The sequence below is a fragment of the Dermochelys coriacea genome, chromosome 6, assembly GCF_009764565.3.
Source record: "Dermochelys coriacea isolate rDerCor1 chromosome 6, rDerCor1.pri.v4, whole genome shotgun sequence".
NCBI classification, from domain to species: domain Eukaryota; kingdom Metazoa; phylum Chordata; order Testudines; family Dermochelyidae; genus Dermochelys; species Dermochelys coriacea.
The window spans coordinates 33,793,580-33,819,997 of record NC_050073.1 but is presented as its reverse complement, the minus strand read 5'-3'; the positions used below and the strand labels follow the sequence as shown (position 1 = coordinate 33,819,997).

The 26,418-nt window shown below is 40.1% G+C and overlaps 1 protein-coding gene across 14 annotated transcripts in view; it reads left to right on the top strand.

Annotated features, from left to right (window-relative positions):
• PPFIBP2 (PPFIA binding protein 2) overlaps positions 1–26,418 on the top strand; it is a 205,280-nt gene that overhangs the window by 80,367 nt on the left and 98,495 nt on the right. For 3 of the 14 annotated variants that reach the window (XM_043517352.1, XM_043517359.1, XM_043517356.1), the window contains exon 1: positions 17,473–17,995. The exons of 7 other annotated variants lie outside the window; for them this stretch is intronic. In XM_043517352.1, coding sequence (XP_043373287.1) covers positions 17,822–17,995 — 174 coding nt within the window. In that variant the 5' untranslated portion in view covers positions 17,473–17,821. Of the gene's footprint in view, positions 1–17,453; positions 17,996–26,418 lie in introns of those variants that run through there. 4 more of the 14 variants (XM_043517358.1, XM_043517360.1, XM_043517361.1 and 1 more) reach the window with 3 other exon arrangements.

Genomic DNA, 26,418 nt, shown 5'->3' with positions numbered 1-26,418 from the left:
AAGTGTCTGTTTTAATCCTTTACTATGGAAAGGATTGGTTGTGATTTCATGGTTCCTGTAGAGATGAATTTTGTACTTATGAAAATAAGGGCTTGACCCAGAACCCATCAGAGTGAATGGAAAGGCTCTAACAACAGACCATTTGCAGTAGTAAAGGTAGTGAGACCACACAGACCGTAAGGCTCCTGTTCTCTCTCAGCCTGTGATCAGGGAACCCCCAGATTCCTGAGACTAGGAGTGTGGAAACTGTGAGAAATGATGCTTCTGAAGCTGCTGACATTTCTGTAACTTTAAAACATATCCCAAAGGTGAATGTGGTGTAACTAGTTGTGATTCCTTAGTATGAACTAGCTGAATGCATAACAGACAGGAATGCTACTGAGAAGCCAGGTGCACAAAAAGTTCTTGAAGTAATTTTTTAGATAAAGGAAACGCAGTGGATCTAATTTACCTAGATTTCAGTAAGGCATTTGATACCGTGCCACATGGGGAATTATTAGTTAAATTGGAGAAGATGGGGATCAATATGAACATCAAAAGGTGGATAAGGAATTGGTTAAAGGGGAGACTACAACGGGTCCTACTGAAAGGCGAACTGTCAGGCTGGAGGGAGGTTACCAGTGGAGTTCCTCAGGGATCGGTTTTGGGACCAATCTTATTTAATCTTTTTATTACTGACCTTGGCACAAAAAGTGGGAGTGTGCTAATAAAGTTTGCAGATGATACAAAGCTGGGAGGTATTGCCAATTCAGAGAAGGATCGGGATATTATACAGGAGGATCTGGATGACCTTGTAAACTGGAGTAATAGTAATAGGATGAAATTTAATAGTGAGAAGTGTAAGGTTATGCATTTAGCGATTAATAACAAGAATTTTAGTTATAAGCTGGGGATGCATCAATTAGAAGTAACGGAAGAGGAGAAGGACCTTGGAATATTGGTTGATCATAGGATGACTATGAGCTGCCAATGTGATATGGCTGTGAAAAAAGCTAATGCGGTTTTGGGATGCATCAGGAGAGGTATTTCCAGTAGGGATAAGGAGGTTTTAGTACCATTATACAAGGCACTGGTTAGACCTCACCTAGAATACTGTGTGCAGTTCTGGTCTCCCATGTTTAAAAAGGAGGAATTCAAACTGGAGCAGGTACAGAGAAGGGCTGCTAGGATGATCCGAGGAATGGAAAACTTGTCTTATGAAAGGAGACTTGAGGAGCTTGGCTTGTTTAGCCTAACTAAAAGAAGGTTGAGGGGAGATATGATTGCTCTCTGTAAATATATCGGAGGGATAAATACAGGAGAGGGAGAGGAATTATTTCAGCTCAGCACCAATGTGGACACAAGAACAAATGGGTATAAACTGGCCACCAGGAAGTTTAGACTTGAAATTAGACAAAGGTTTCTAACCATCAGAGGAGTGAAGTTTTGGAATAGCCTTCCAAGGGAAGCAGTGGGGGCAAAAGATCTATCTGGCTTTAAGATTCTACTTGATAAGTTTATGGAGGAGATGGTATGATGGGATAATGGGATTTTGATAAGTAATTGATCTTTAAATATTCAGGGTAAATAGGCCTAATCCCCTGAGATGGGATATTAGATGGATGGGATCTGAGTTACCCAGGAAAGAATTTTCTCTAGTATCTGGCTGGTGAATCTTGCCCATATGCTCAGGGTTTAGCTGATCACCATATTTGGGGTTGGGAAGGAATTTTCCTTCAGGGCAGATTGGAGAGGCCCTGGAGGTTTTTCGCCTTCCTCTGTAGCATGGGGCAAGGGTCACTTGAGGGAGGCTTCTCTGCTCCTTGAAATCTTTAAACCCAGGATTTGATGACTTCAATAGCTCAGACATAGGTGAGGTTTTTCGTAGGAGTGGGTGGGTGAGATTCTGTGGCCTGCATTGTGCAGGAGGTTGGACTAGATGATCAGAATGGTTCCTTCTGACCTTAGTATCTATGAATCTATAACAGCCTCAAAAGCTGTGTCAGTGCGGTTTTCAAACAGAGAGGAAGAGAGGTGTAGCTAGTCCTGCCTGGCTTTTTTTATTAGACTTCAAATTCTAGTCCTGCTAGGACTCTGATTCCAAACACTGTGGGACAAATCTACCCTCATGTCAGAGAAGGGTAAGTCAGAACTGAGTTTCATGGGAAATTTATTGGGTGTATTAGATGTAGGCAGCTCATTAAGTAGGGCTTAACATTCTCTGAAATTTAGAACAAGATTATTGTTATGACAAGGTTAAGATAGAATAAAGCTGTGTTAATTGAACAGCTGTAATTACTTAATACAAGTAAGAACTGTATTGAGATTCTGTGGCTGTGGGTGAGCAGGTCTGTGTCATTTAAAAATGCTTTGTATTTGTATCTGACACACTGCAAAATGAAAGCTAAGATTATTATGGGTGACTGGCTGTAAAATGATTTTGGATATAGTACCACAGTTATTACTAAATATTTCAGTAGTGCAAGGACCAAATGACGTATCACAAAGCGGATATAATTTCAACATTAAAAATTAACCACTGACTGTGCTTGGCTTGGTCAGCTAAATGATACATATTTAGTTACCATTTCATTTTGCTAATTCCAAATGAAATTCTGCACTGCTAATGCTTTTTTGTGTGTTAGGCTCTGCAAAGATGCATTTCTCCCCTAAGAATGTTTGGATCCACTTCACCTGAGAATAATTCTCACATGATTTTTAACATGAGTAACAATCTAGTTTCATAGATTTTAAAATGTCTATAGTTATTTTAAACCGCTTCACCATAGAGTATTGTACATTGGCCATTAGAAAGCTGCAGACTCTTGAAAACATGGAAATATTTTCCTGACCATATTCACTTTGAGAAATGTAACTCTGACAAACTTGGTAAATCTATTTGCCAGATGTCAAGGAAAAAAGAAGAGTAGAAAAATCTGAAATACTATACGTATTTTTTAAATAATTTTATTTATTTTATTTCATCTACTCTTAATTTGTAACAAGTGCCTTTTTATTACTCTGGGTGCTTCCACACTAATTAAAAACATCCCATTCAACAGATTAAATAGAATAGCCGGCCCATACATTCTTAGCTAGTACTTATCTACCAATAAGAGCTCTTTAATAGACATTGAATGGACCCTCATTAAAGTCAAAGGGAGTCTTTCCATTGACTTAATTGGGTTTTGGATCAAACCACTAGGCCACAGTTCAGCAAAAGACTAAAAAACAAGCTTAAGTTTACAAATGAGTTTATGACCCATTGACTTCAAAATTTAAAATTTGCATGTGCTTAAATACTTTGCTGAACTGGTTTTTACTGCCAAATCCCTCTGCTCCCCACTTCTCTAAATGCAACTGAGATGGACTTTTCAGAATTCTCAGCCCATAACACTGGGATATTACTGCTTTGCAAAGCACTTGGAGATTGGGACGGGTTTCCCCTGGGGTGCCACCTGGAACTGGGGTACCACTGAGCCCTCTGACCCACCAACCTGGCTCCCTCTCGCACTGTACTGCTGTGACAAGCTGCAGAGCCCTCCAGCCTGCACTTTCACCAGCATTCATACAGGTAGGGACATACCCAGCTGCAGTTACATGCAGGCTCTCTAACCACCAGCTTCCCAGCCTGGGACCCCAGAGCAGTACTGTCCTACCCTGGTCAAATCTGGCCAGTGTATGGGTTTAATACCCGGTCCGCCTCTCCTTCATTATGAAGAGAACAAGGCACAGCTTCTCTCCTAAGGCCTATTGTTTGCCCTAATGGCTCATTGCCCTGAATAGGCCCTTCCCAGCCAGCTATCTAGATTGAAAGCATCTTGTCTAGTGATAGGCAGTGTCTAGTGGTTGTTACCCAGGTGTAACTACATATGAAATACGGATACATAGTCAATATTCATTACTTCAGGTACAAAAATGATACATGCATACAAATAGGATAATTCATATTCAGCAAATCAAAACTTTTCCAATGTCACCTCACATGACTTATCTTGTACAAAATGCATCATAATTATGCCATTATCCTATCATAATAAGATCATTATGAAGAATATGGGGTGCAATGTCAGAGAGATATTTGGGTGAGTGTTATTGTATAGGTGGAAAGGATTAATTAATTATAATATTGTCCACTGGAAATAGATCATTCTTATTTGTACAGAAATTTAAGGGACACTGTGTGGTCAAATTGGCCCAAAATATGGAATTTGTAAAACATAGCTTTTACCAAACTTGATGCCAATAATGTTTTCCTCAAACTTATTTATAAAATTTTTACAGAAATATTTTTTTATCAAGAAAACACTACTCTGTTCAGAACTCAGACACTGCAGAGTTGTTTTAGTACATGAGGACCTGAAAGTGAAATTAACTGTTTTTTTCTGAAAGATATGCTCTTGTTCAACAGAAATTAATGCAGGGAAGTTCTAAAGCCTGTGTTATACAGGAGGTCAGACTAGATGATCACAGTGGTCTCTTTTGGCCTACTAATCTATAAACTATAATTGGAAGTTATAAAATGACCTGTCAGTTTTCATTGGTCAAGCTGAGAGAAATGCAAATAAGTGAAGTGCATAAATAGTGTAAAGTAAATTAAAGGTTCAAAATTCTTGTTTTATTTTAGTGATCTAAGACGTTAGCAATAACACAGGTAAAGGAATTCTATTTTTTCAAAAATAATTTATTTTAGCTTCATCAGTGCCCTTTTAAGTGAGTTGCATACAATATCAATATTTGATTTGAAGGTTTTGGCTGATTTAAGGGAAAAAATAAACTTCTATACATTTCTATAAATTTTCGTCTGCAGCTGACTCTCCCACATTGGGATGAGGATAGACACTCTTCTGTGTAGTGCCAATCGAGACTGATATATCCGGAAACAACTTGACTGTAGAACTTAACTGTTGAGAAGCATCATGAATCTAAATATAGTTTGATCTCCCTAGCACCAGGTGGAATTAGCACACATGACATTGAAAACTGACTCGCAGAGAGACATTGGAGAGTAAAAGAGAGCCTTCATTTTGCATTCATTTTCATTCATCTATTTTTTCTGAGTTAAAACACAATGCTGGAGTACTTTTTCTGAATAGCACTTTTTTGTACTTTAAAAAAACAAACAAACAAACAAAAAAAACATTGAACCCAGTTCTGTGATGCATGATGACTCCTTTTCATTGATCTCCCAGCACAAATTGGCTCAAAGTCAGCAGATTTGGCGAGCTGGGAATTTCCCCCCTCTGTAGATATAGAGCTGCTATATCAATTCTTCTAACAGCCCTTAAGAAGTGTGGTCAGGGGAGAGGAGGAGTGGTAGGAGTGTTTTTACACTTCAGCTATTGCTGCATGCCAGATAGCATTGGCTCCCCCATATAAATAGTCAGGGCTTGATGTGGACACTTTAGTACTCAGTACGGATATAATTTATTCTAGGTTTGCTCTGCATGGAAATGATAAATCTTCAGAAACTAACATTGCAATCATTTACTGTACTAGCTATTCAGCAGAGATATAGGAAAAAATCAACACTATGCAAACAAAAGCCACAAGTTAGAAGTCATCTTACGACCAATGGGGCCAAACTGGCTCTCTTCAGATGTTTCCCCAAAAAAGGAAACATTGATTCTGCTTTTCCACAGTTATTTGCACCCATGTTCTAGCCAGCAGTGCTCTCCTACAGTCCCAACATGACCACCTTTCAGAATCCCTGCCAAGAATTGAGCAGGGGGATTCACAGTGGTCAGAGCTAGATTTAGGGTGTCTATGATAAAAATGTAGAGTTCTCCCCTCCCCCATTTGGAAAACCTCCTCCTCATTAGTTCATAGGACTTGTAGCGGGGACTATTCTGTGCGTTTTCAAGAACGCATTGGGGGATAGCAATTGCACATTTGCCTTTTAGAAGGATTTTGAATAATGGATCTGGACAAATCCTAGGTATCAAAGTCTCAGCTGTTGTCTTAAGTGTCTTTTTCCATTGCAATAAGCAGCTGACAAATGTGTAAAAGTTCTTTCCCCCTTGTGCTTAAAGCTCCACTTGCTGATAATTCTTCATTTTATATATCATCTGATCTTGCCACTGCAATTTCCAGCTCTTCCTATTAACATAGTACGATGCACTGCTCTAAGATTGTACAGATTTTGAGGTTTAAAAGTAATTTGCTGTGTGTGAAAGGAGGCTTTTGTGGAAGGAATTGTTATCTCTCAAGAGCTGAATAAGGAGGGATTTATTTTATTAGATCATGAAAACGAGATAAATAGTAGGGGTACCACAAGTGTGAAATAGAGATAGCCATGATAAAAAAATCTCTGTTTCTGGATATCCAGTACTGGATTTGGAAATCTTACTGGAATTGTATAGAAACAGTATAGACCTAAAGTATTCTTGCTTACAGCTGTCGTTCAGACATTCAATCTGTACAAAATGTATTTGGGTAATTTGGCCTGTCATATCTGTAAGATATCTTTATTGGGGGAGATATTGTGTTTACAGTTATCTTATAATTCAGGCCAAAAGCATAACATTGCCTATGGAGGTGCACTTCAACTTTGGTTCCAGCTAAATATATTTTCAGGTTTTATCATCTTTCCAGTACTAAATAGCTAAAAAACTTAAATATTGTAGCTCAGAAACAAATAAATAAAACAGGACTCATATGATGATAGGTTTGGTTTACAATCTGAGTAAATGCTGAGGTTGTTTTATTTCCTATTCAACACTGGAGTGAATGTTTTAAGATGATAATAACGCAGCCTGCACTCTACCTCACTTTGTCGGAGTAAGGATCACATTACTGCCTGATATAGCATAATAATGATACAGTAAAATTAATAATCATAGCACTAGGTACAGGATTTATATAAATGTTATTGCACTAAGTATTGGTAATTCCAAGTCCTCTAAAAGACTGACTTATTATTTCTCAGCGCATAGTGAATCTAGAATTAAAACATATCTAGAAACTAGGTGTCATTCCCTGCCAAGTTATAATAAAATACTGTAGGTAAGCCTTTGCCCAGTTTTTTAAAATAAAAAAATAAACTGTAAAACACTAGGGTGTGTGAAGCCTCAAAATGCAATTATTATAGTCTTAACACAATCGATTTTATCATGTCAGTTATTATATATTTCATAATTTCAGTAGTGCATGGAAACCTGTCAGGCTGAATACTGCAAGCCTGACCCGGTAAGTCAGACTACTAGCAGAAATGTGTACATTAGTCTCATCAAACATTTTCCAAGTTCACATTTTCCATATTGACATTTCCCTAGCTGGAGCAGACCTGCTGGTTTTGGATGTCCATAAAAGGAGTTTGACATTTGATTAAAAGGTAATTTTACACCGAGGCTAAGTATTAAAATTTCCTATATTCTACATTTTTATTCTAAGTAAATTTAATGAAACCTCAAATGCAAATTGTAGCTCCTTTTGTGACTGGGTCTGAAAGTGTATTTGGCACTTTGTATGTGGCAAAGAATGTTTGAAATTGCCAAGAATGTAAAAATGTCTGTCGATGAACAAGTAAATAGTAACTTCTCTCCAAGCACTGCTGATATTTTCTTTATCTAAACTAAAGGGAGAGAGCCAGTTATTGCTAGGTTTCAGAGTAGCAGCCGTGTTAGTCTGTATTCGCAAAAAGAAAAGGAGTACTTGTGGCACCTTAGAGACTAACACATTTATTTGAGCATAAGCTTTCGTGAGCTACAGCTCACTTCATCGGATGCATTTGGTGGGAAAAAAAAAACACCAAATGCATCCGATGAAGTGAGCTGTAGCTCACAAAAGCTTATGCTCTAATAAATTTGTTAGTCTCTAAGGTGCCACAAGTACTCCTTTTCTTTTAGTTATTGCTAGAACTACCACAAAGGCCTAATGGTGCTAGAGAGCTATGCTATAGTATGACCTGCAATTGGGAAAGGCTCCAGAGGCTCCTGCACCTGCTCGAGGAGTTATGTTTTCATCCAGCATATGTAATAGGAGCCTGTCTTAATCATGCTGGCTTAGAAAAGAGGAAAGGATTAAAAAAACTGTTTGATGTCCTTTGCAAGTTAAAAGTCTTATTTGTCCTGGCTATGCACTGATGCTTCCACATGCAGAACTCTAAATAAGCACTTCAGAGTTTTAGTTCCAAAATCAAAATTGTTTCTCCTTCCGCCAAAGAGACAAGCTGCTTCTCTTTTCTGCTGCTGCTTGGTCCAAATATGCTATAATGTACATCATTTGTGTTGGGCTTGTCATCCAGGAAGTGTCACTTGGTCTTGACCAAATGGCTGAGAACCAACTGTTGGAGATGCCTTTTCATGTTTCTACAGTCATTTTCCACCACATGTAAAAAAGCTGCTGCCTTTTGCTCAAATGGCCTGATTTTCCTTTTCAGCACATTCACACTCCCACTTTACTGATGAGATACACCACACCCCTTTACCACTCCCTAGCTGCAGACATGGGGTTTTGGATGCCTATGGCATTTTCACATTCAAAACCTTCCAGTGAAACCTGGTCCTGACCTGCTTTCCCCCAGTCTCCAAAGATATATGTAACTTCTAAGACCTGCCCATCCCAAGCAGTAGGAGGGGTAAGCATTGGAAGTAGGGAGTGGAGAACAGGCTAATGGTGATGCTTAAGGTGGTGGAGAGAGATTGTTTACATGGGCTCCCTGACCTATAACTCCCTTCCATGGAGCTGGCCTGTTTGACTAATTTTCTTTGAATAGGCTGGGCAAGTGTCTAGCGGAGCCCATCATCTGAATTCTTGAAATATCTGGAAGGCCAAGTGTCTGTGCCGAATAGGCCCGTTTTAATAATATCTTCAGAGGCTGATGGGTTTGGGTTGTTTTTCATCTTAAGGGCTAAATTGCCTTTGTTTTATAAAGTGTGTTATAAACAGGCACTATCAAAGCCAAATCAGCAAGTGCTGTCTTTAACTAATGTTAAATATTGATCAGGGAAAGGGTCAGTTACTGAACAGTATGCCCCTTTCTTTTCTTCCAGACCTGCAGAAGCCAATAGAGTTTAAGACCAGGAGAGACCATTAGAATATCTAGTCTGATCCCCTTTATATCACACAGCTTTAAATTTCACCCAAATACCCCTCTATTAAGATGAAAGACTTTAGTTAGCTCAAACACTAAAATGTGTGCCATAGGAAGAGACCAAGGTGGCACCAATATCCAGGCCCCCGTAATGGCAGGGAATTGATTAAGTGAGATGCCCAGATGATCTCAGCAGGCAAACTATGCTACAGAAAGGAAGGTGAAAAAACCTTGTCAGGGCTCGCGGTAGGTGGCCTATGGCACAGAGTGAGCTGCTCAGTATCAGGGCTGAAGGTCAAAGACCAATCTGGGGCCTGGCCAGTTCAAAATCACAGGCCCAAATCTGTTTCAGGTTGAAAGCATGAGTAGAGAAGTGGGGTCGGGCTGGGTCAGGGTGTTTCACCAGAGCCACCAATGGTCATAAGCCAAAGACAGCAAACCAGAGATCAGGGTCTGGAGCCAAGCCTAGGTCGAGAGCTGGGAGGCAAGTCTCAGCAAGGAGTGGTGGGGCGGAGTCTAATGCAGAAGCACACCAGAGGCTGCATTGCTCAGACAATATCCAGAAATGGCATCCTGGTTTATATGGGGAATGCCAGCCAATCAGGGAATCACAGAGCACTATTGCTCAGGCCCCTTAGAATGGGGCATGCTGCAGAGTTTAGCTTCTCAGTACCTCTCGGTGGTAACCGAGAAAGCGGCATCTGCCTGCAGACCTCAGTTCTAGGTGCATGGGTTCTTACGGCCCCGGGTCCAGCCACTTTGTGGGGGAAATTCCTTCCCAAACCCATATCTGGTACTCAGTATGGCCTCAGAATGTGAGCAAGACCCACAGCTAGGCATCTAGATAGAGGCCTCAGAGCACTGGTCCAACTGTGTGCAATCTCTGCTTCAGAAGAAGGTGGGAACAAAATATCCAGCATTCACCTACCAAGTGTGGATTGGGGGCAGAATTCCTTCCCGACTCCTGTAGGCAACTGCCTGGAGCCCTGAAGCATGGGATTTGATTATAGCCATTATCCTAATGGAGAGCTTCCTGTGTTAAGAGCATATTAAGGGACTATACAGGCAATCCCATCCTACCCATAGCTCATGAAGGAAAAGGGTGAACATGGGGACTCATAGATTCTCAGAGTCAAAGGCCAGAAGAGACCACCATGACCATCTAGTCTGATCTCCTGCACACACAGATTGTAGACTTTCTCTCAGAAGCTGTATTAAAGCAAATCCTTTAGAAAGATATTTAATCTGCTCTTAAAAACCCCAAGCAATGGTGAGTCGTCCATCTTCCCTGGTAAGCTGTTCCAGTGTTCGCTGGTAGGAAATGTCTTATTTCAAGGTTGAAGTTTTTTAACTTCAATTTCCAGCCATTGGATCTTGCTATGCCCTAGTCAACAAGGTTGAAATGCCTCCTTTTACAGGGATCTATTGCATGTGCAAGTTCCTATACACAGTGATCAAGTCACCTCTCAACCTCCTCTTTGATAAACTGAATCAATTGAGCTCATTAAACCTCACATAATCTGTGCTCTTAGTTTCTGAATGTATTTTCTTTTGCCTCTGGCTGAATTAAAATGCATTTTGCTGGATTGTGATAATTTAACCAGGTGATTCAGATCACTGTGTAACAGTAGCCTGTCCTTGGTATTTATTATCCCATAAATGGTTTTTTATCTTCTGTAAACTTCACTAGCAAAGATTTTACATCGTTGTCTAGAGTGCCGATGAAAATATTAAATAGCGTTGGACCAAGAACTGATCCCCTTGGGACTCTATTAGAAACAGTCCCACTTATTGATATCTCTCCATTAACAACTACATTTTGAGATCTGTCAATAGAGCAAATTTAATCCATTTAATGTGTGCCCTGTTAACTCCATATAATGTAAGTTTTTAAATCAAAATGCCATGTGGTATTAAGTCAAATGCATTGGAAGAATTCAACTATACTATATCAACACGTTGCCTTTATCAACCAGATCTGAAATCCTGTCCTCGTTCGACAAGCCCTTCCTTCCATGAAATGAAGCTGACTGGCATTTGATTTTTTGGGGGGTTTTTTTTAGCCTCTAATTCTTTGCTGAGAGAATCCCAAATTAACCATTCCATTATTTTACCTGGGATTAAAATCATGCTAACTGGTCTGTAGTTTCCTGAGTCATCCCTTTTTTAGAGTGACCAGATAGGAAGTGGTGAAAAAATCGGGATGGGGTGGGGGGTAATAGGGGCCTACATAAGACAAAACTCCAAATATTGGGACTGTCCCTATAAAAATGGGACATCTGGTCATCCTATGCCTTTTACATTTTTTTTTTTTTTAATATTGGAACTACAGTAGCAGTCCTCCTATCCTTTGGGAATTTCCCTAGTTTTCCAAGATTATTTGTTGTTGTTTTATCATTAGTGGTTCAGAAGACTCCTGGGTGTAAATTATCTGGGCCTATTGATTTTCAAAATGTTTAATTTTAGCAGATTCTGCCTCACATCTTTTTTTGTCACTACATAGTAAACTTTCAATTCCATCCACATCATCATACATACAGGCTGGATACATCCTCCTGCTTTGTTCTAAATGCAGAATAGATAATCTATTGAATATTTCTCCTTTTTTACATCACTATTTATAGTTTTACCATCTGCATCTAACAATGGACCTATACCTGATGTAGGGGTTTTTCTTGTTGCTAATATGTTTAAAAAATGCTGCCTTACTATCTTTTCCCCTATTGGCCATTTATATTTCATTGATTTCTTTGGTTTCCCTTATCAATAGCATACTTTTTTTAAACTTGTATTCATTGCCATTTACTTCCCCTTTTTTCTATCTTTTTATTTATTTATATATATAATCCTCTTAACCAAGCCTCTTTCTTGTTCAGCGTAATTTTTTACATTGTCTGTGGACTTGCGGCTTTTTGGACATCCAGTAGGATATCCTTGAACAATTCCTAGTTTTCATTAAAACTTCTCACTTTAAATTTAATTTTGATATGCTCCATTTCAGTGTGATTTGTCCTCAGACCTGATACCTCCTCCCCTGCAGATCTGCTGTGGGCTAGAGTCATGCACATAGAGTTCCTGAATCACTGTATTGTTTTTTCCCCCCTTTCTCCAACCACATATGACAGCATGGCTCCAATAGGAGCACAGTCCACAGACATTTTTGCTGGTTGCCATCCCAAAACATCATAACGGGTTTGCTTCAGAACATGTAATGCTTTCTACAGGGCATTTTACAGGGTAAGAGAACAATCTTGCCAAGAATGGTCAGCTTCTCAGCCCTAAAGGAGACAAACATGACATAAAGCAAGCACTCCCTTCTCTTCCCAACCCCAGCAGGATCTATGGCTTTTTGTTTTCCTTCCACTTCTGGAATTAAATGACAACATTGGCCTCTTAACTGCAGGAGGTATAAATAAGAGCCTGGAGCACCTGATGCTAGTAGATTCAGAAATGTATTGTGGCAAGTCTGTTTAATGTTTGATATGGGATTAAGAGTATTTGCTTGTAAAAGCAAATTTAATGCTTCTGAATATAGATTAGTAAATAGCCAGAAATGCACAGGGTATTAGCAATGTGGTTTCCATTCATTATATATTAGGCAAGAAATTTATGTGGATCTCTCCCTTGATCTGTTTTGAAAGTGGAGGAGTTGACATTGTAATAGCAGCAGTTGTGATCAGTGGGTCTCTTCTGAGAATTCACTGGGAAGGGAAGGCTTTTTGTTCGGTGGTCTCTGGCTACAGACAATGGACTACAGGAACTTTGCTATTCACATCTTTTCATGTATTTGTACATGCTTCTGTATTTTCCACTCCATACAACTGATGAAGTGGGTTCTAGCCCATGAAAGTTTATGCCCAAATAAATTTGTTAGTCTCTAAGGACTCCTCGTTGTTGTTTTTTAAGATTAATGTTTCAGATTATATTCCCATATCTGATGTGTGTCTTTTGTTTTGGGGGGATATAGGTGATAGTTTCTTGAAAACTAAAACTGCTCAAGTGAAATACTAAATCAAATACCAAGAAAGAAAAGAATGGTCTGAATTGAATGTAGGAGTGCCGGTTCAATTTTTTTAAAAAAGGAATAATTAGAAGTTGATATTGGTTTCTTAACAGCAGATATAATGGAGCAATATAATAGTAGCCTCATGAAAATACTTCCAAACTGTAACATTTCCCACCATCTCATCTTTATTCACCCCATAGAAACCAGCCCACCTTCCTAGTTAAATGAAAAAATACGCTGATTAATCTTAACACATTTGGTTTGTATCTTGTTTTATTCGTTTGCTACTTGAAACTCTTTAGGGCCAAAGCTCAAACAGGAGAGAAAATCCAGCATGCAGGCGACAGGCTAAAAGCAAGCATGTGACTGTTTGGAATGTACTTTGTCAACATTCCTAGCTGATAAGGGGCTGACTGAGTGTGAGATAACTAGAAATTCAGTCACCCTGTTACCTTTTAGTCAGGAAGAATGACTGAGACAAAATCAGGCGCAGTTACGTGAAATCTAAAACAAATCATTGGACAGGAATAAGGTATGTTAGTAATTTAAAATATTTTTTATAGCAAGAGAACTATTGTTCACCTGTCTGTGAATATTGTATTTAGACAGTAATAAGCAGAGTAATGCATCTTTCCTTGAGCATAATTAATTGATTGCTTAACTGACATTTTGAATGTGAGAAGTTTTAAAGAAGTTATGATTGGGTTTAATTGACTAATTAAAAGCATAATGGGGGGGTGTTGAAAGCTTTTTAACAGAGGCAAGTTATTTTTAAAAATGATCTGAAATGAAGGAGGTTTGGAAAATGATCTTTTCTGGAAAGTCTGGTTCCACGCAAGTAGTACCATGTAATATACACCTGAAGCCCAAGGTAAAATTGTAACTAACTGTTGTTGTCCTATATGAAAATAGTTTCAAAACTTTCAGATCTTTATCTCAAGCTGTAACAGTTCGTGTTTTTAGTTCCAGAGATCGACAGTATGTCAGCGAAGATGGTGGTTGTCATATATGGGCATATTTAATTTATGTAAAATACATAATATGGACACATGATAAATGAGAGTTTTTATGAGATTTTAAATGACATGGAGAGTTGATAAGATGGGCAAATATAGGAAGACTGTGCTTAGAGTTGCCAACTCTGACGGAAGCTATTGGCCACCAGGAAGTTTAGACTTGAAATCAGACGAAGGTTTTTAACCATCAGAGGAGTGAAGTTTTGGAATAGCCTTCCAAGGGAAGCAGTGGGGGCAAAAGATCTATCTGGTTTTAAGATTCTACTTGATAAGTTTATGGAGGAGATGGTATGATGGGATAATGGGATTTTGGTAAGTAATTGATCTTTAAATATTCAGGGTAAATAGGCCTAATCCCCTGAGATGGGATATTAGATGGATGGGATCTGAGTTATCCAGGAAAGAATATTCTGTAGTATCTGGCTGGTGAATCTTGCCCATATGCTCAGGGTTTAGCTGATCGCCATATTTGGGGTTGAGAAGAAATTTTCCTCCAGGGCAGATTGGAGAGGCCCTGGAGGTTTTTCGCCTTCCTCTGTAGCATGGGGCATGGTTGACTTGAGGGAGGCTTCTCTGCTCCTTGAAGTCTTTAAACCATGATTTAAGGACTTCAAGAACTCAGACATAGGTGAGGTTTTTCATAGGAGTGGGTGGGTGAGATTCTGTGGCCTGCGCTGTGCAGGAGGTCGGACTAGATGATCAGAATGGTCCCTTCTGACCTTAGTATCTATGAATCTATTCCGGGAGCTCGCCTTCCCCTCCCCCCAGCAAGACATAATGTCATTTTCTTAAAATCTCTTATTAAAATCTCCTGGATTGCTTTCAGTAGTCACCGAGAGATCAATGCCGATTCCGGGAGACTCCAGGCCAATCCTGGAGGCTTGGCAACCCTAGCTGTTTTAGATGTCAAGAACTGCAGAACTACTAAGAGGTCTCAGAGTAGCAGCCATGTTAGTCTGTATTCACAAAAAGAAAAGGAGTACTTGTGGCACCTTAGAGACTAACAAATTTATTTGAGCATAAGCTTTCATGAGATTAAATTTGTTAGTCTCTAAGGTGCCACAAGTACTCCTTTTCTTTTTGAGAACTACTAAGAGAAGTCTCTCCCACCAACAAAGGCCAGCTGTCAGTAAAGTCTTATGAGGCAAACCTGGAATGAATACATAAAATATCCTAATTCTTTTCAAGTACTATCACAAAGGGCAACTTTGGCAGCTTACCATTCTGTTGCATTGTCAGAGGTTTGCTTAAAGAAAAGGAGGACTTGTGGCACCTTAGAGACTAACCCCAAATTTATTTGAGCATAAGCTTTCGTGAGCTACAGCTCACTTCATCAGATGCATTCAGTGGAAAATACAGTGGGGAGATTTATATACACAGAGAACATGAAACAGTGGGTGTTACCATACACACTGTAACGAGAGGTTTCAGAGTAGCAGCCGTGTTAGTCTGTATCCACGAAAAAAAACACTCCTAAGGTGCCACAAGTCCTTCTTTTCTTTTTACTGTAAGGAGAGTGATCAGGTAAGGTGAGCTACTGGGGTGGGGGGAAGAGAACTTTTGTAGTGATAATCAAGGTGGGCCATTTCTAGCAGTTGACAGCAGTCTTGTCAACTGCTGGAACTGGCCCACCTTGATTATCACTACAAAAGGTCTCCTCCGCCATCCCCCCCCCCAGTAGCTCACCTTACCTGATCACTCTCCTTACAGTGTGTATGGTAACACCCATTGTTTCATGTTCTCTGTGTATATAAATCTCCCCACTGTATTTTCCACTGAATGCATCCGATGAAGTGAGCTGTAGCTCACGAAAGCTTATGCTCAAATAAATTTGTTTAGTCTCTAAGGTGCCACAAGTCCTCCTTTTCTTTTTGCAGATACAGACTAACACGGCTACTATTCTGAAAAGAGGTTTGCTTGTGCATTTAATCATACTAGCACTTTTTAACATCACTCTTTCTTTAGAAGTCTTACACATTTCCCCCAGCATGTGGCTTTAAATAAAAAAAAGGAACTTTTAAGCAGAGCTGGCAACCTGGATTATCCCCCTTCTGCTTTTTGCCTTGGAGGGTATAGAACAGAGCTCCTGTGACCAAAGTCTGTCTCAGTTGAGATAACATGGCACCACTCCTTTCACCCCTCCAATTGCAGAAACTCCTCTATATAGAATCAGAGGACTGGAAGGGGCTAAGTATTATCTAGACCATCCCTGGCAGGTGTTTTGTCCTACCTGCTCTTAAAAATCTCCAGTGATGAAGATTTTTACTTGAGGCCTCTGTACTTTTGAGGTGTAGCTAAATGAGGCAGAGCCAGACAAGAGTTGTCTTTCAAGGAAACATACTGCTTCAAACTCCTGGTTGTTCCTTGCACATGGTGGTGCCATTGCCAGCAATGTTATTGGGTATGGGTTCCCTCTTTCTGCTGTTGAATTCCCTCTAAAGTCAGAAAGAGTTTGACTGGGGAATCTGGAGGCAATGGGCATCTGTGTGAGTGCCCTGTGACCTGCATGGGTGTGAGGATGTCATTGTTGACTCAGCAAGGGGGAAAACCCCATTCCCCAAGCCACTTGATGGAATATAACTTCGGTACTCATAAGGCATCCTGTTTTTTTCAGAGGTTGACATGACCTGGATCCTGTCTTTTAACTTCTTACAATTTTTAAAATATTTTTGTCCAAAATAATTCTCTCCAGGTGGAGTTCTTTATTGTCCAGTTTCAAGTTAGGGCATTTTCACCAGTGAAATCTTAAAAAGCTGAAATTGGAATTCATAAAGAAAAACTAAGTCGCAGCCATAATACTAAGCTTTTGTGAGCTACAGCTCACTTCATCGGATGCATCTTTGAATGCATCGGATGCATCCGATGAAGTGAGCTGTAACTCACGAAAGCTTATGCTCAGATAAATTTGTTAGTCTCTAAGGTGCCACAAGTACTCCTTTTCTTTTTGCGAATACAGACTAACACGGCTGCTACTCTGAAACCAGCCATAATACTGTGTGTAGACACTAGGGGACACCACTATAACAGGCAAAATCGCCTGAGATGTCCCCTTTCAGCAGAACCATTGCTTTGATTATACATTCATCTTGGCATTGCAAATTTGAAACGTTGCCATGCTATGTGGCTTCATCTGCAGTAGAAAAAGACTAAAAAGCTGGGGGCGTATCGTTGTTCTTTGTAAAGATGAAACTTTGGCCCTTCTAGCAAAAGTTTTGTTCGTAGAATATTTGACTTCTCCATAAAGGTCCTTCTTGAACCTCTTCTATTTTTACAATGTGTTCTGTGAAAACAGGCAAGTAATTCAAAGAGCATGGCTTATTTTTAGGCTTAACCCCAGCTTGAAATAAACTGAGAAGTTGAGGAGTGTTATGATAAACACAGAGTAAAACAGAGACAGGAAATAGGGGGTCTTTGGGAAATGAGTTCCAGCCGCTCTTGAAACAGAAAGCCAGGGAAGGCATTACTTGAAAATAGTTTCTCTATGAGAGCTTAGTAATTTTTAGCTTGTTATTTTGCCATTAATAGGGAACAGTTACTGCAGATTTAGACTACTATCGAAGGCTCCTTTTTTCCAAGAGACCGTCTGGCATGATACATCTTTTGAAACGTTTAGAATGATGTTGCTGCTTGTCACTAATTGTGATCTGCACTAAAAAAAACAGATGCTCAGAGGGGAGAGTCTGAAGTTTATGCAGTTGTGTGTTGTATATACATCAGTCAGCAGAGTTTGGGATAAGCCTGAGGGACAGAGTCAGGAGATTTAAGAAAAAATATGAACACAGATTCATGCTCTTAGAGGTGGAGGCAGAAAGGGGAGACGTAGCGATTGCATTCTGCAAGACAAAGCTCTGTCCTCTGTCCAAAAAGTTCCTCTTAACCCAGGAAATATTATTGCTGAGATGGGCCCAAAGCATGGATGGTGAGATTGATATTTACAAGCACTTCACGTGGCTAAAGAGGGTAAGTGATTTGTTGTACTCTGTTGTCTCTTTGTAAAGACTTGTTAGTAACAGACTTTGACTTTTCAGCTTCATAAGGAAAAACATATTTAGTACCTCAAACTTAAACAATTGCCAAGTTCTTCATGAGAATCTAATTACAGGCATACCTCCATGAAGGGAAAAATATCTCTTTGTGCTTAAAATAAAATTCTGAAATCAAGCTTTGAACAAATGGAAAATAATATTTTAAGTTGGCTGTTACTGAGATTGTAAACATACAGCATGCTTCCTTTATAAGAGTTTATGGTAAGCAAAGAGAATATGTTGTGGATAACTTTATGATAATGAGAGTATTTGTGTCAGTAGTTCATTTAATTAACTCTTTCTGCATAGGTGTAATTGCACAGAACTTGGGGGAGGGGGGCGGTTTACATACTTGCTGTGCAGTGTAGCTTATATATTTTAAAAATAGATGAAATACAATTGAAATCTTAATTTTATGGTGAGCAGTCTGAACTTAACAAAGTTTCTTCTAAATGTGATTTTTTTTAAAGTTGTCTTGTCTAAAGTAGAAGTGCAGAAAACAGAATTTTCCTTTTCACATAAGAATTAAGTGTGTTTTTAGTGGATTTTTATAATTTTCTTGTATCCTTTCCAGACACTGTTCTTCAGTTTTTAAAGATAGCAATAAATAAATATTTTTTGTATAAAAAAATTCTTTTCTAACTTTCCAGAAATAGTATAGCCTTTAAAGTCTAGTTTTATGTATTTTGTATAAATATTTTTTTGCAAATACTATACATTCTCTTAAAGAATCAAATAAGTATTCATGCCATACAGTTTTCAGTCTTTTAGTGTCTCAGTTTTACTGATTTTTAACTATATTTTATATATATAAATAAATAGAAGTCTATTCTGTATGTGAAATGTGAACAGGATGTGCAATTTTAATTGACTTTTTGAATTCATGGAAAGCTTCACAATATTATCTCAATCTCTGATAAAGGCTGAAGCTTGAAGTTCAGTCAGTTTAAAAAAATTATATGGAAAATATTTGCTTCAGTCCCGGAGGCCCTTGTATCTTTTCAGTTGGGGTATGCAGCAGGAAATAACCGTGGGTAATATTATACTATCAGAGATTAGCCTATGTTTTGCACAGTTAAATCAAAGATAAATAACTTTTTATTACTGTTTTCCTAGGTCAGAAGTTAAATCTTTCTACTAAAATAAGTTCTCAAGCAGTACATTTTCCCCTTCCTGATAAAATTTCATCTCTCAAATCTTATGTATGCCAAGTAAAGGTTTATGTGCAGTAAATAAGATGTGCAGTATACACTTTAAACTGATGCCAATAACACATATCAGTTCTCTCTAATAAATGGGAATGCTCAAGTAGTAGCTTTCTATAAGCTGGACTCCACGGTGATGAATTTTAAATTCCTTAAGGGTTAGCTCGGAAACACTATTAATCTTTTGTTCCCTATGGTAAGGAGTGCTTAACACTGTCTAATGTTTTCATGGAAGAATTAATTCTTGAAACAGTGGATATATTGGGATTATTTCCAAAAACAATATGCCAGAAATGTATGCGCTGTTAATATAGTGCACACTCTATAATCTTACTTTACAGAAATTAAAGTATAATGACATACAGTAGTTTTGTGTAATTCCTTTTATGCTGATGACTTTAAAGCAGTTTCAATACTTCTCCCTTTTCTAGAAATGGTTCTTAAAGAAAAAAGTGTGGGACTGAACGGAAGTGGAGATTTGCAAACAGTCTTGCAGTGCTCCCAGAAGAACCTGAGCTGTTGTGCTCCCAAATTCCTATAAGTGATAAAATGTTGCAACAATCAAAATGATTTATTGAATCCTCGTGCCCCAGAATCCCAGTGTAGTGTCACATGTTCTGGCACCAACTGTGATGGCATATAAAGATTTCAGATCCTGTAATCACAAACTGATGCTTTTTGGCTGATAATAAAAGCACTTCTCCTACAATAGAGAACAGTTTCACCATGAGTATAAAACACTTAAGGGAGAAGGATCAGTTTTGATTTTACGAGAGGTTAGGTAGCATAGCTAGATTTTCATTGCAGTATAAAGTCCGTGGTCTTGAACTGGATTATGGGAGTGCAGGGACAAATGTAAAATTGCAAACCCCAGGCAGATGATGCAGCTGATATTTTCAGATTCTCAGAAAATCAGAATCAGTCCCTTAACAGTGATCTCCTGTAACATTTACCTTGTGCAGCCACGAGTGCCAGGTGATAGCTGGAAGGAGAAAAACCACTTAGATCAAATTGAAACAAATGTTACCACAATCCAGCTCTGCCATCTGTACTTTCCTAGCTGTGAAAAGACTTGTTAAGAGAGCAGTGCCAAGACGTGCCCTGGGCATTGGCTGGGTAGCAGCAAAATGAAGGAGCAAGTCAGTAGAGCCAGAAAACACGGCAGCCTGTTCTCGGTCATACAGTAGGCACAGTTAAAATGTTTGTTTTCTTTTTGCCTTTTACTGATAGGAAATATATCAGTTGTAGCAATATTCTCTATAATAAGCACAGGGAATAATTCCCCAGACCAATAGAATCTTACCTACTGGTGGAAAGGCAAAAAAGTAATTTAACTGTGCCCATTGCACACTCAGCAAATTGTTGATATGGTAGGAAACAATTTCACAACCAGCAGACATTCAGCCTATAATGGCTAAGAAGTTGAATAAGATCTGGCAGATGTATGTAACACTGTGGTGGTGAAAAGAAAAGGAGTACTTGTGGCACCTTAGAGACTAACAAATTTATTAGAGCATAAGCTTTCGTGAGCTACAGCTCACTTCATCGGATGCATTTGGTGGAAAAAACAGAGGAGAGATTTATATACACACACACAGAGAACATGAAACAATGGGTTTATCATACACACTGTAAGGAGAGTGATCACTTAAGATAAGCCATCACCAACAGCAGGGGGGGGAAAGGAGGAAAACCTTCCATGGTGACAAGCAGGTAGGCTAATTCCAGCAGTTAACAAGAATATCAGAGGAACAGTGGGGGGTGGGGTGGGGGGGAGAAATACCATGGGGAAATAGTTTTACTTTGTGTAATGAATCATCCATTCCCAGTCTCTATTCAAGCCTAAGTTAATTGTATCCAGTTTGCAAATTAATTCCAATTCAGCAGTCTCTCGTTGGAGTCTGTTTTTGAAGCTTTTTTGTTGAAGTATAGCCACTCTTAGGTCTGTGATCGAGTGAACAGAGAGATTGAAGTGTTCTCCAACTGGTTTTTGAATGTTATAATTCTTGACGTCTGATTTGTGTCCATTCATTCTTTTACGTAGAGACTGTCCAGTTTGGCCAATGTACATGGCAGAGGGGCATGGATACCCAGGACAACAAAAGCTTGCAACAAAGCCCGTTGCCAACTCTGTCCACATATCTATTCAGGGGATACCATCATAGGGCCTAATCACATCAGCCACACTATCAGAGGCTCGTTCACCTGCGCATCTACCAATGTGATATATGCCATCATGTGCCAGCAATGCCCCTCTGCCATGTACATTGGCCAAACTGGACAGTCTCTACGTAAAAGAATGAATGGACATAAATCAGACATCAAGAATTATAACATTCAAAAACCAGTTGGAGAACACTTCAATCTCTCTGGTCACTCGATCACAGACCTAAGAGTGGCTATACTTCAACAAAAAAGCTTCAAAAACAGACTCCAACGAGAGACTGCTGAATTGGAATTAATTTGCAAACTGGATACAATTAACTTAGGCTTGAATAGAGACTGGGAATGGATGAGTCATTACACAAAGTAAAACTATTTCCCCATGGTATTTCTCCCTCCCACCCCACCCCCCACTGTTCCTCTGATATTCTTGTTAACTGCTGGAATTAGCCTACCTTGCTTGTCACCATGAAAGGTTTTCCTCCTTTCCCCCCCCCTGCTGCTGGTGATGGCTTATCTTAAGTGATCACTCTCCTTACAGTGTGTATGATAAACCCATTGTTTCATGTTCTCTGTGTGTGTGTATATAAATCTCTCCTCTGTTTTTTCCACCAAATGCATCCGATGAAGTGAGCTGTAGCTCACGAAAGCTTATGCTCTAATAAATTTGTTAGTCTCTAAGGTGTCACCGGTACTCCTTTTTCTTTTTGCGAATACAGACTAACACGGCTGCTACTCTGAAACTGTTGTGGTGGGGAGGGATGCGGAACGTGGTGTTTCAGTCTGCCATAATTATTATTTATAATTATGGAGACATTCTAAGAGACCTTGCTACCTACAGACAAAAGAGAGCCCATCAAGATATACAGCTGTGGAGGCCATGTAAGCTTATATTGATGCAAAAGTGCCTCTCCATCCTCAGAGGATGTAGAATAGTCTTTATAAATAGCAGTACTTTTCTAGCATCACAGCTCAAAAAGCAGCAAGTTGGGATCAAGGCCCCTCTGCATGTTTCTCACACAGCATTAGTTTGTTGGATACTGTCGCCAGTTTCAAGCCATTTTACAGAAGGCTAGCCCTGTGACTCACGGCCCAACATCAGTTAGGAAGGACATCAAGGTCTCCCTAATTAAACCTTCCATGACAAACTGAGGAAGCTGGGAGTGAAGAGAAAAAGAAGCTCCCATCTAGGGTAAGGTCAAGGATACTTATCTCTAGTATGAACTCTGTTCAGTTCTCATGAGGTGGGGGAGGAAGTTCTCCCACAGAATTTTATGCTTGCTTCCAAAATCATCACTCTTCCCCATTTCCCTTTGCTTTCTAGTATCCCTTCCTCTGACCTAAGTAGAACCCATATTTCTGATATAAAAGTGTGATCTCTGTTGTTGCACAGGGGACTGTGTGCGCACCGATAAGTGATCAGCTAATGATGTCAAAAATAAATGTTGATGTTTTCCACTAACTGTGGGGTGAGAGTTGTCTGAAGCTGTTAAACCTTCACTGATCTAATTAATTTAGTGAAGAATGTGAGAGGGAGCAAAATGGACAACCGTCTCCCATTTGTTGGCTGGAAAGGCTAGGGAGGGGGAAAATAAAAAATTAGATTTTCCAAATACCAGCACATCTGCCATATCCAGCCATCCAGTTCAGAGCAAAGAATTTCAGCAAATTTTCATGCTGTCTAGGAGTGTATAAGTTCCTCTAGCTCTGCCTTTCTTAGTTTCTGATCATGTGCTTTTAGCTCTGTCTGTCTGGCTACCCGTCCTCCCTCACCCTAACCAAACGTGAGAGATGGGCTAGAGGAGAAACCTGTTGCTGCTTGTTTCATTGCATCCAGGTGAACCATGAAGAGCCATGTATCCAGCAACTCCTCAAAAATCCCTATACAGTCAGGTAGCTCTAAAATATCAGTAGATTGGATTCGGATTACAATAATATTTGGAGATTCAAATAATATCCCCAAATACAAATATTTCACAAATAATATGCTGTGTGCCCATTTCTACACAATTGTTGTGGAATGGAAGTAGTGACCCAGATGAGTCCCAGAACAGTGATAGAGGTGGGAATTACATATTTTTCTCAATAGCATTGACCCCACACTAGACTGATCCTGAAAAAAGCGGGTAGGGGAATGAGGTGTTCTTTCTTCAATCTGGATGCAAATGACAAATCACAGGTTCTCAGACTACTGCTAGTAGTCAGCGGAAAACTGGTTGGTCACACACTGCTGGCTCCATTTCTTTGTTTTCAGGGGCCAAATTGCAATGAAGACAGAATACATTAAGCATGTTGTTAATATTACTTTTTCCATGCATGCAATTGCTGTAGTTGCCACAGGGAACCTATTCAATTCCCTGTGGAACTGGAGATAGTTCATGTGATTGTGAATGGGAGGGGAGGAGAACTGTGACACAAGCTCCCTATTAAGGTATGGGCACCTTGCCAAAAAAGTTTGAGAATCGCTGATCTATATGCTTGTGAGCTTTATTATTCTTTCAATATGGCTTCCTTAGAAATAGTGCTGAATTACAGTGCTTCAATGTACTGACGGAATTATCAAGCTTCTTAGAATAAGCTTGACAAAGATTCCTGAAGCTGAAATTTAGCACGCACAAGGAAACCATAGATTGGCCCATATTGAATTTTATTATTTTCCATACGTCCTTACTTAAAGGGCCTTATTTTTGCAGGCTGTGGAGCATTCAGCTATGAGAGTTAATATAGAAAACCTGAACTCAGGTTTTCCTTCTGTGTGGGACAATAAGCTGTGTTCTGAATCCAATCTCCTATGAAAATAAAAGGAGACTTGGCACAAAGCTTGAAAAATCCATGTGTACCCAGACCAAGAGCTTCTCCCACCTCCAATCTGATAAATTCATAAAATTAAAGTAGCTAATGGTGGTGGTCTGATTTATTTCTCCTTTTTCCCCTTCCAGCTCAATCTCTGTACTTCTTAGGGTATGTCTAACTACACAATTAGGTCGATTTTATAGAAGTCGATTTTTGGAAATTGATTTTATACAGACGATTGCATATGTCCACACTAAGCATATTAAGTAGTCAGAGTGTGTCCTCGCTACTGTGGCTAGCATCGACTTACGGAGCGGTGCACTGTGGGTAGCTATCCCACAGTTCCCGCAGTCTCTGCTGCCCTTTGGAATTCTGGGTTAAGCTCCCAATGCCTGATGGCGCAAAAACATTGTCACGGGTGGTTTTGGGTACATGTCATCAGTCGTCCCTCCGTCCATGAAAGCAACGGCAGACAATCGTTTCGCGCCTTTTTTCTGTTCAGACGCCATACCACGGCAAGTATAGAGTCTGCTCAGCTCAGCTCACTGTCACCGCTGTTGTTGTGTCCTGGGTGCTCCTGTCAACAGACGGTGCAATATGACTGCTAACCGTCGTCATCCACCACTTCCGCTGCAACTCTGCTCTCCTACTCTTGTAAATGAGCTCAGTCTCAATAGCAAATTTCTCCATGTTGTCATCATCCACCACTTCCGCTGCAACTCTGCTCTCCTGCAGACATCATACCACAGCAAGCATGGAGCCCACTCAGCTCACTGCTGCTGTTGTGAGCATTGTAAACACCTCGCGCATTATCCTGGAGTATGTGCAGAACTGGGCTAAGAGACGCCAGCACGAGAATGATTTTGATGAGGACATGGACACAGACATTCCTGAAAGCACGGGCTATGGCAATTGGGACATCACGGTGGCAGTGGGGCTGATTGATACAGTGGAACGCTGATTCTGGGCGTGGCAAACAAGCACAGGCTGGTGGGACTGCATAGTGCTGCAGGTATGGGATGATTCACAGTGGCTGCGAAACTTTCACATGCGTAAGGCCACTTTCCTGGAACTCTGTGAATTGCTTTCCCCCGCCCTGAAGCACAGGAATACCAAGATGAGAGCTGCCCTGACAGTTGAGAAGCAAGTGGCGATAGCCCCTCTGGAAGCCTGCTATGCCTGACTGCTACCGGTCAGTCGGGAATCAATCTGGGGTGGGCAAATCTACTGTGGGGGCTGCTGTGATCCAATTAGCCAATGCAATCATTCATGTTCTGTTATCAAGGGTAGTGACTCTGGGAAATGTGCAGGTCATAGTGGATGGCTTTGCTGCAATGGGGTTCCCTAACTGTAGTGGGGCGATAGACGGAACGCATATCCCTATCTTGGCACCGGAGCACCAAGCCAGCGAGTACATAAACTGCAAGGGGTACTTCTCAATGGTGCTGCGAGCACTGGTGGACCACAAGGGACGTTTCACCGACATAAATGTGAGATGGCCGGGAAAGATGCATGACGCTTATATCTTTAGGAAATCCGGGCTGTTCGAGCAGATGCAAGAAGGGACTTACTTCCCAGACCAGAAAATTACCATTGGGGATGTTGAAATGCCAATAGTAATCCTTGGGGATCCAGCCTACTCCTTGCTCCCATGGCTAATAAAGCCGTACACAGGCAGCCTGGATAGTAGTAAGGAGCAGTTCAACTATAGGCTGAGCAAGTGCAGAAGGGTGGTAGAATGTGCCTTTGGACGTTTAAAAGCTCGCTGGCGCTGTTTGCTGACTAGGTCAGATCTCAGCGCAACCAACATTCCCATTGTTATTGCTGCTTGCTTTGTGCTCCATAATATCTGTGAGAGTAAGGGGAAGACGTTTATGGTGGGGTGGGAGGTTGAGGCAAATTGCCTGACAGCCGATTTTGAGCAGCCAAACACCAGGGCGATTAGAAGAGCGCAGCAAGGTGTGCTGCGCATCAGAGAGGCTTTGAAAACCAGTTTCATGACTGGCCATGCTTTGGTGTGACAGTTGTGTGTATTTCTCCTTGATGCAACCCCACCCCCTTTGTTGATTTTAATTCCCTGTAAGCCAACCACCCTCCCCCCATCGAAATAAAGTAACTATTGTTTTGAAACCATGCATTCTTTCTTTATTAATTTAAAAAAAAAAAAGGGAGATAACTGACAAGGTAGCCCGGGTGG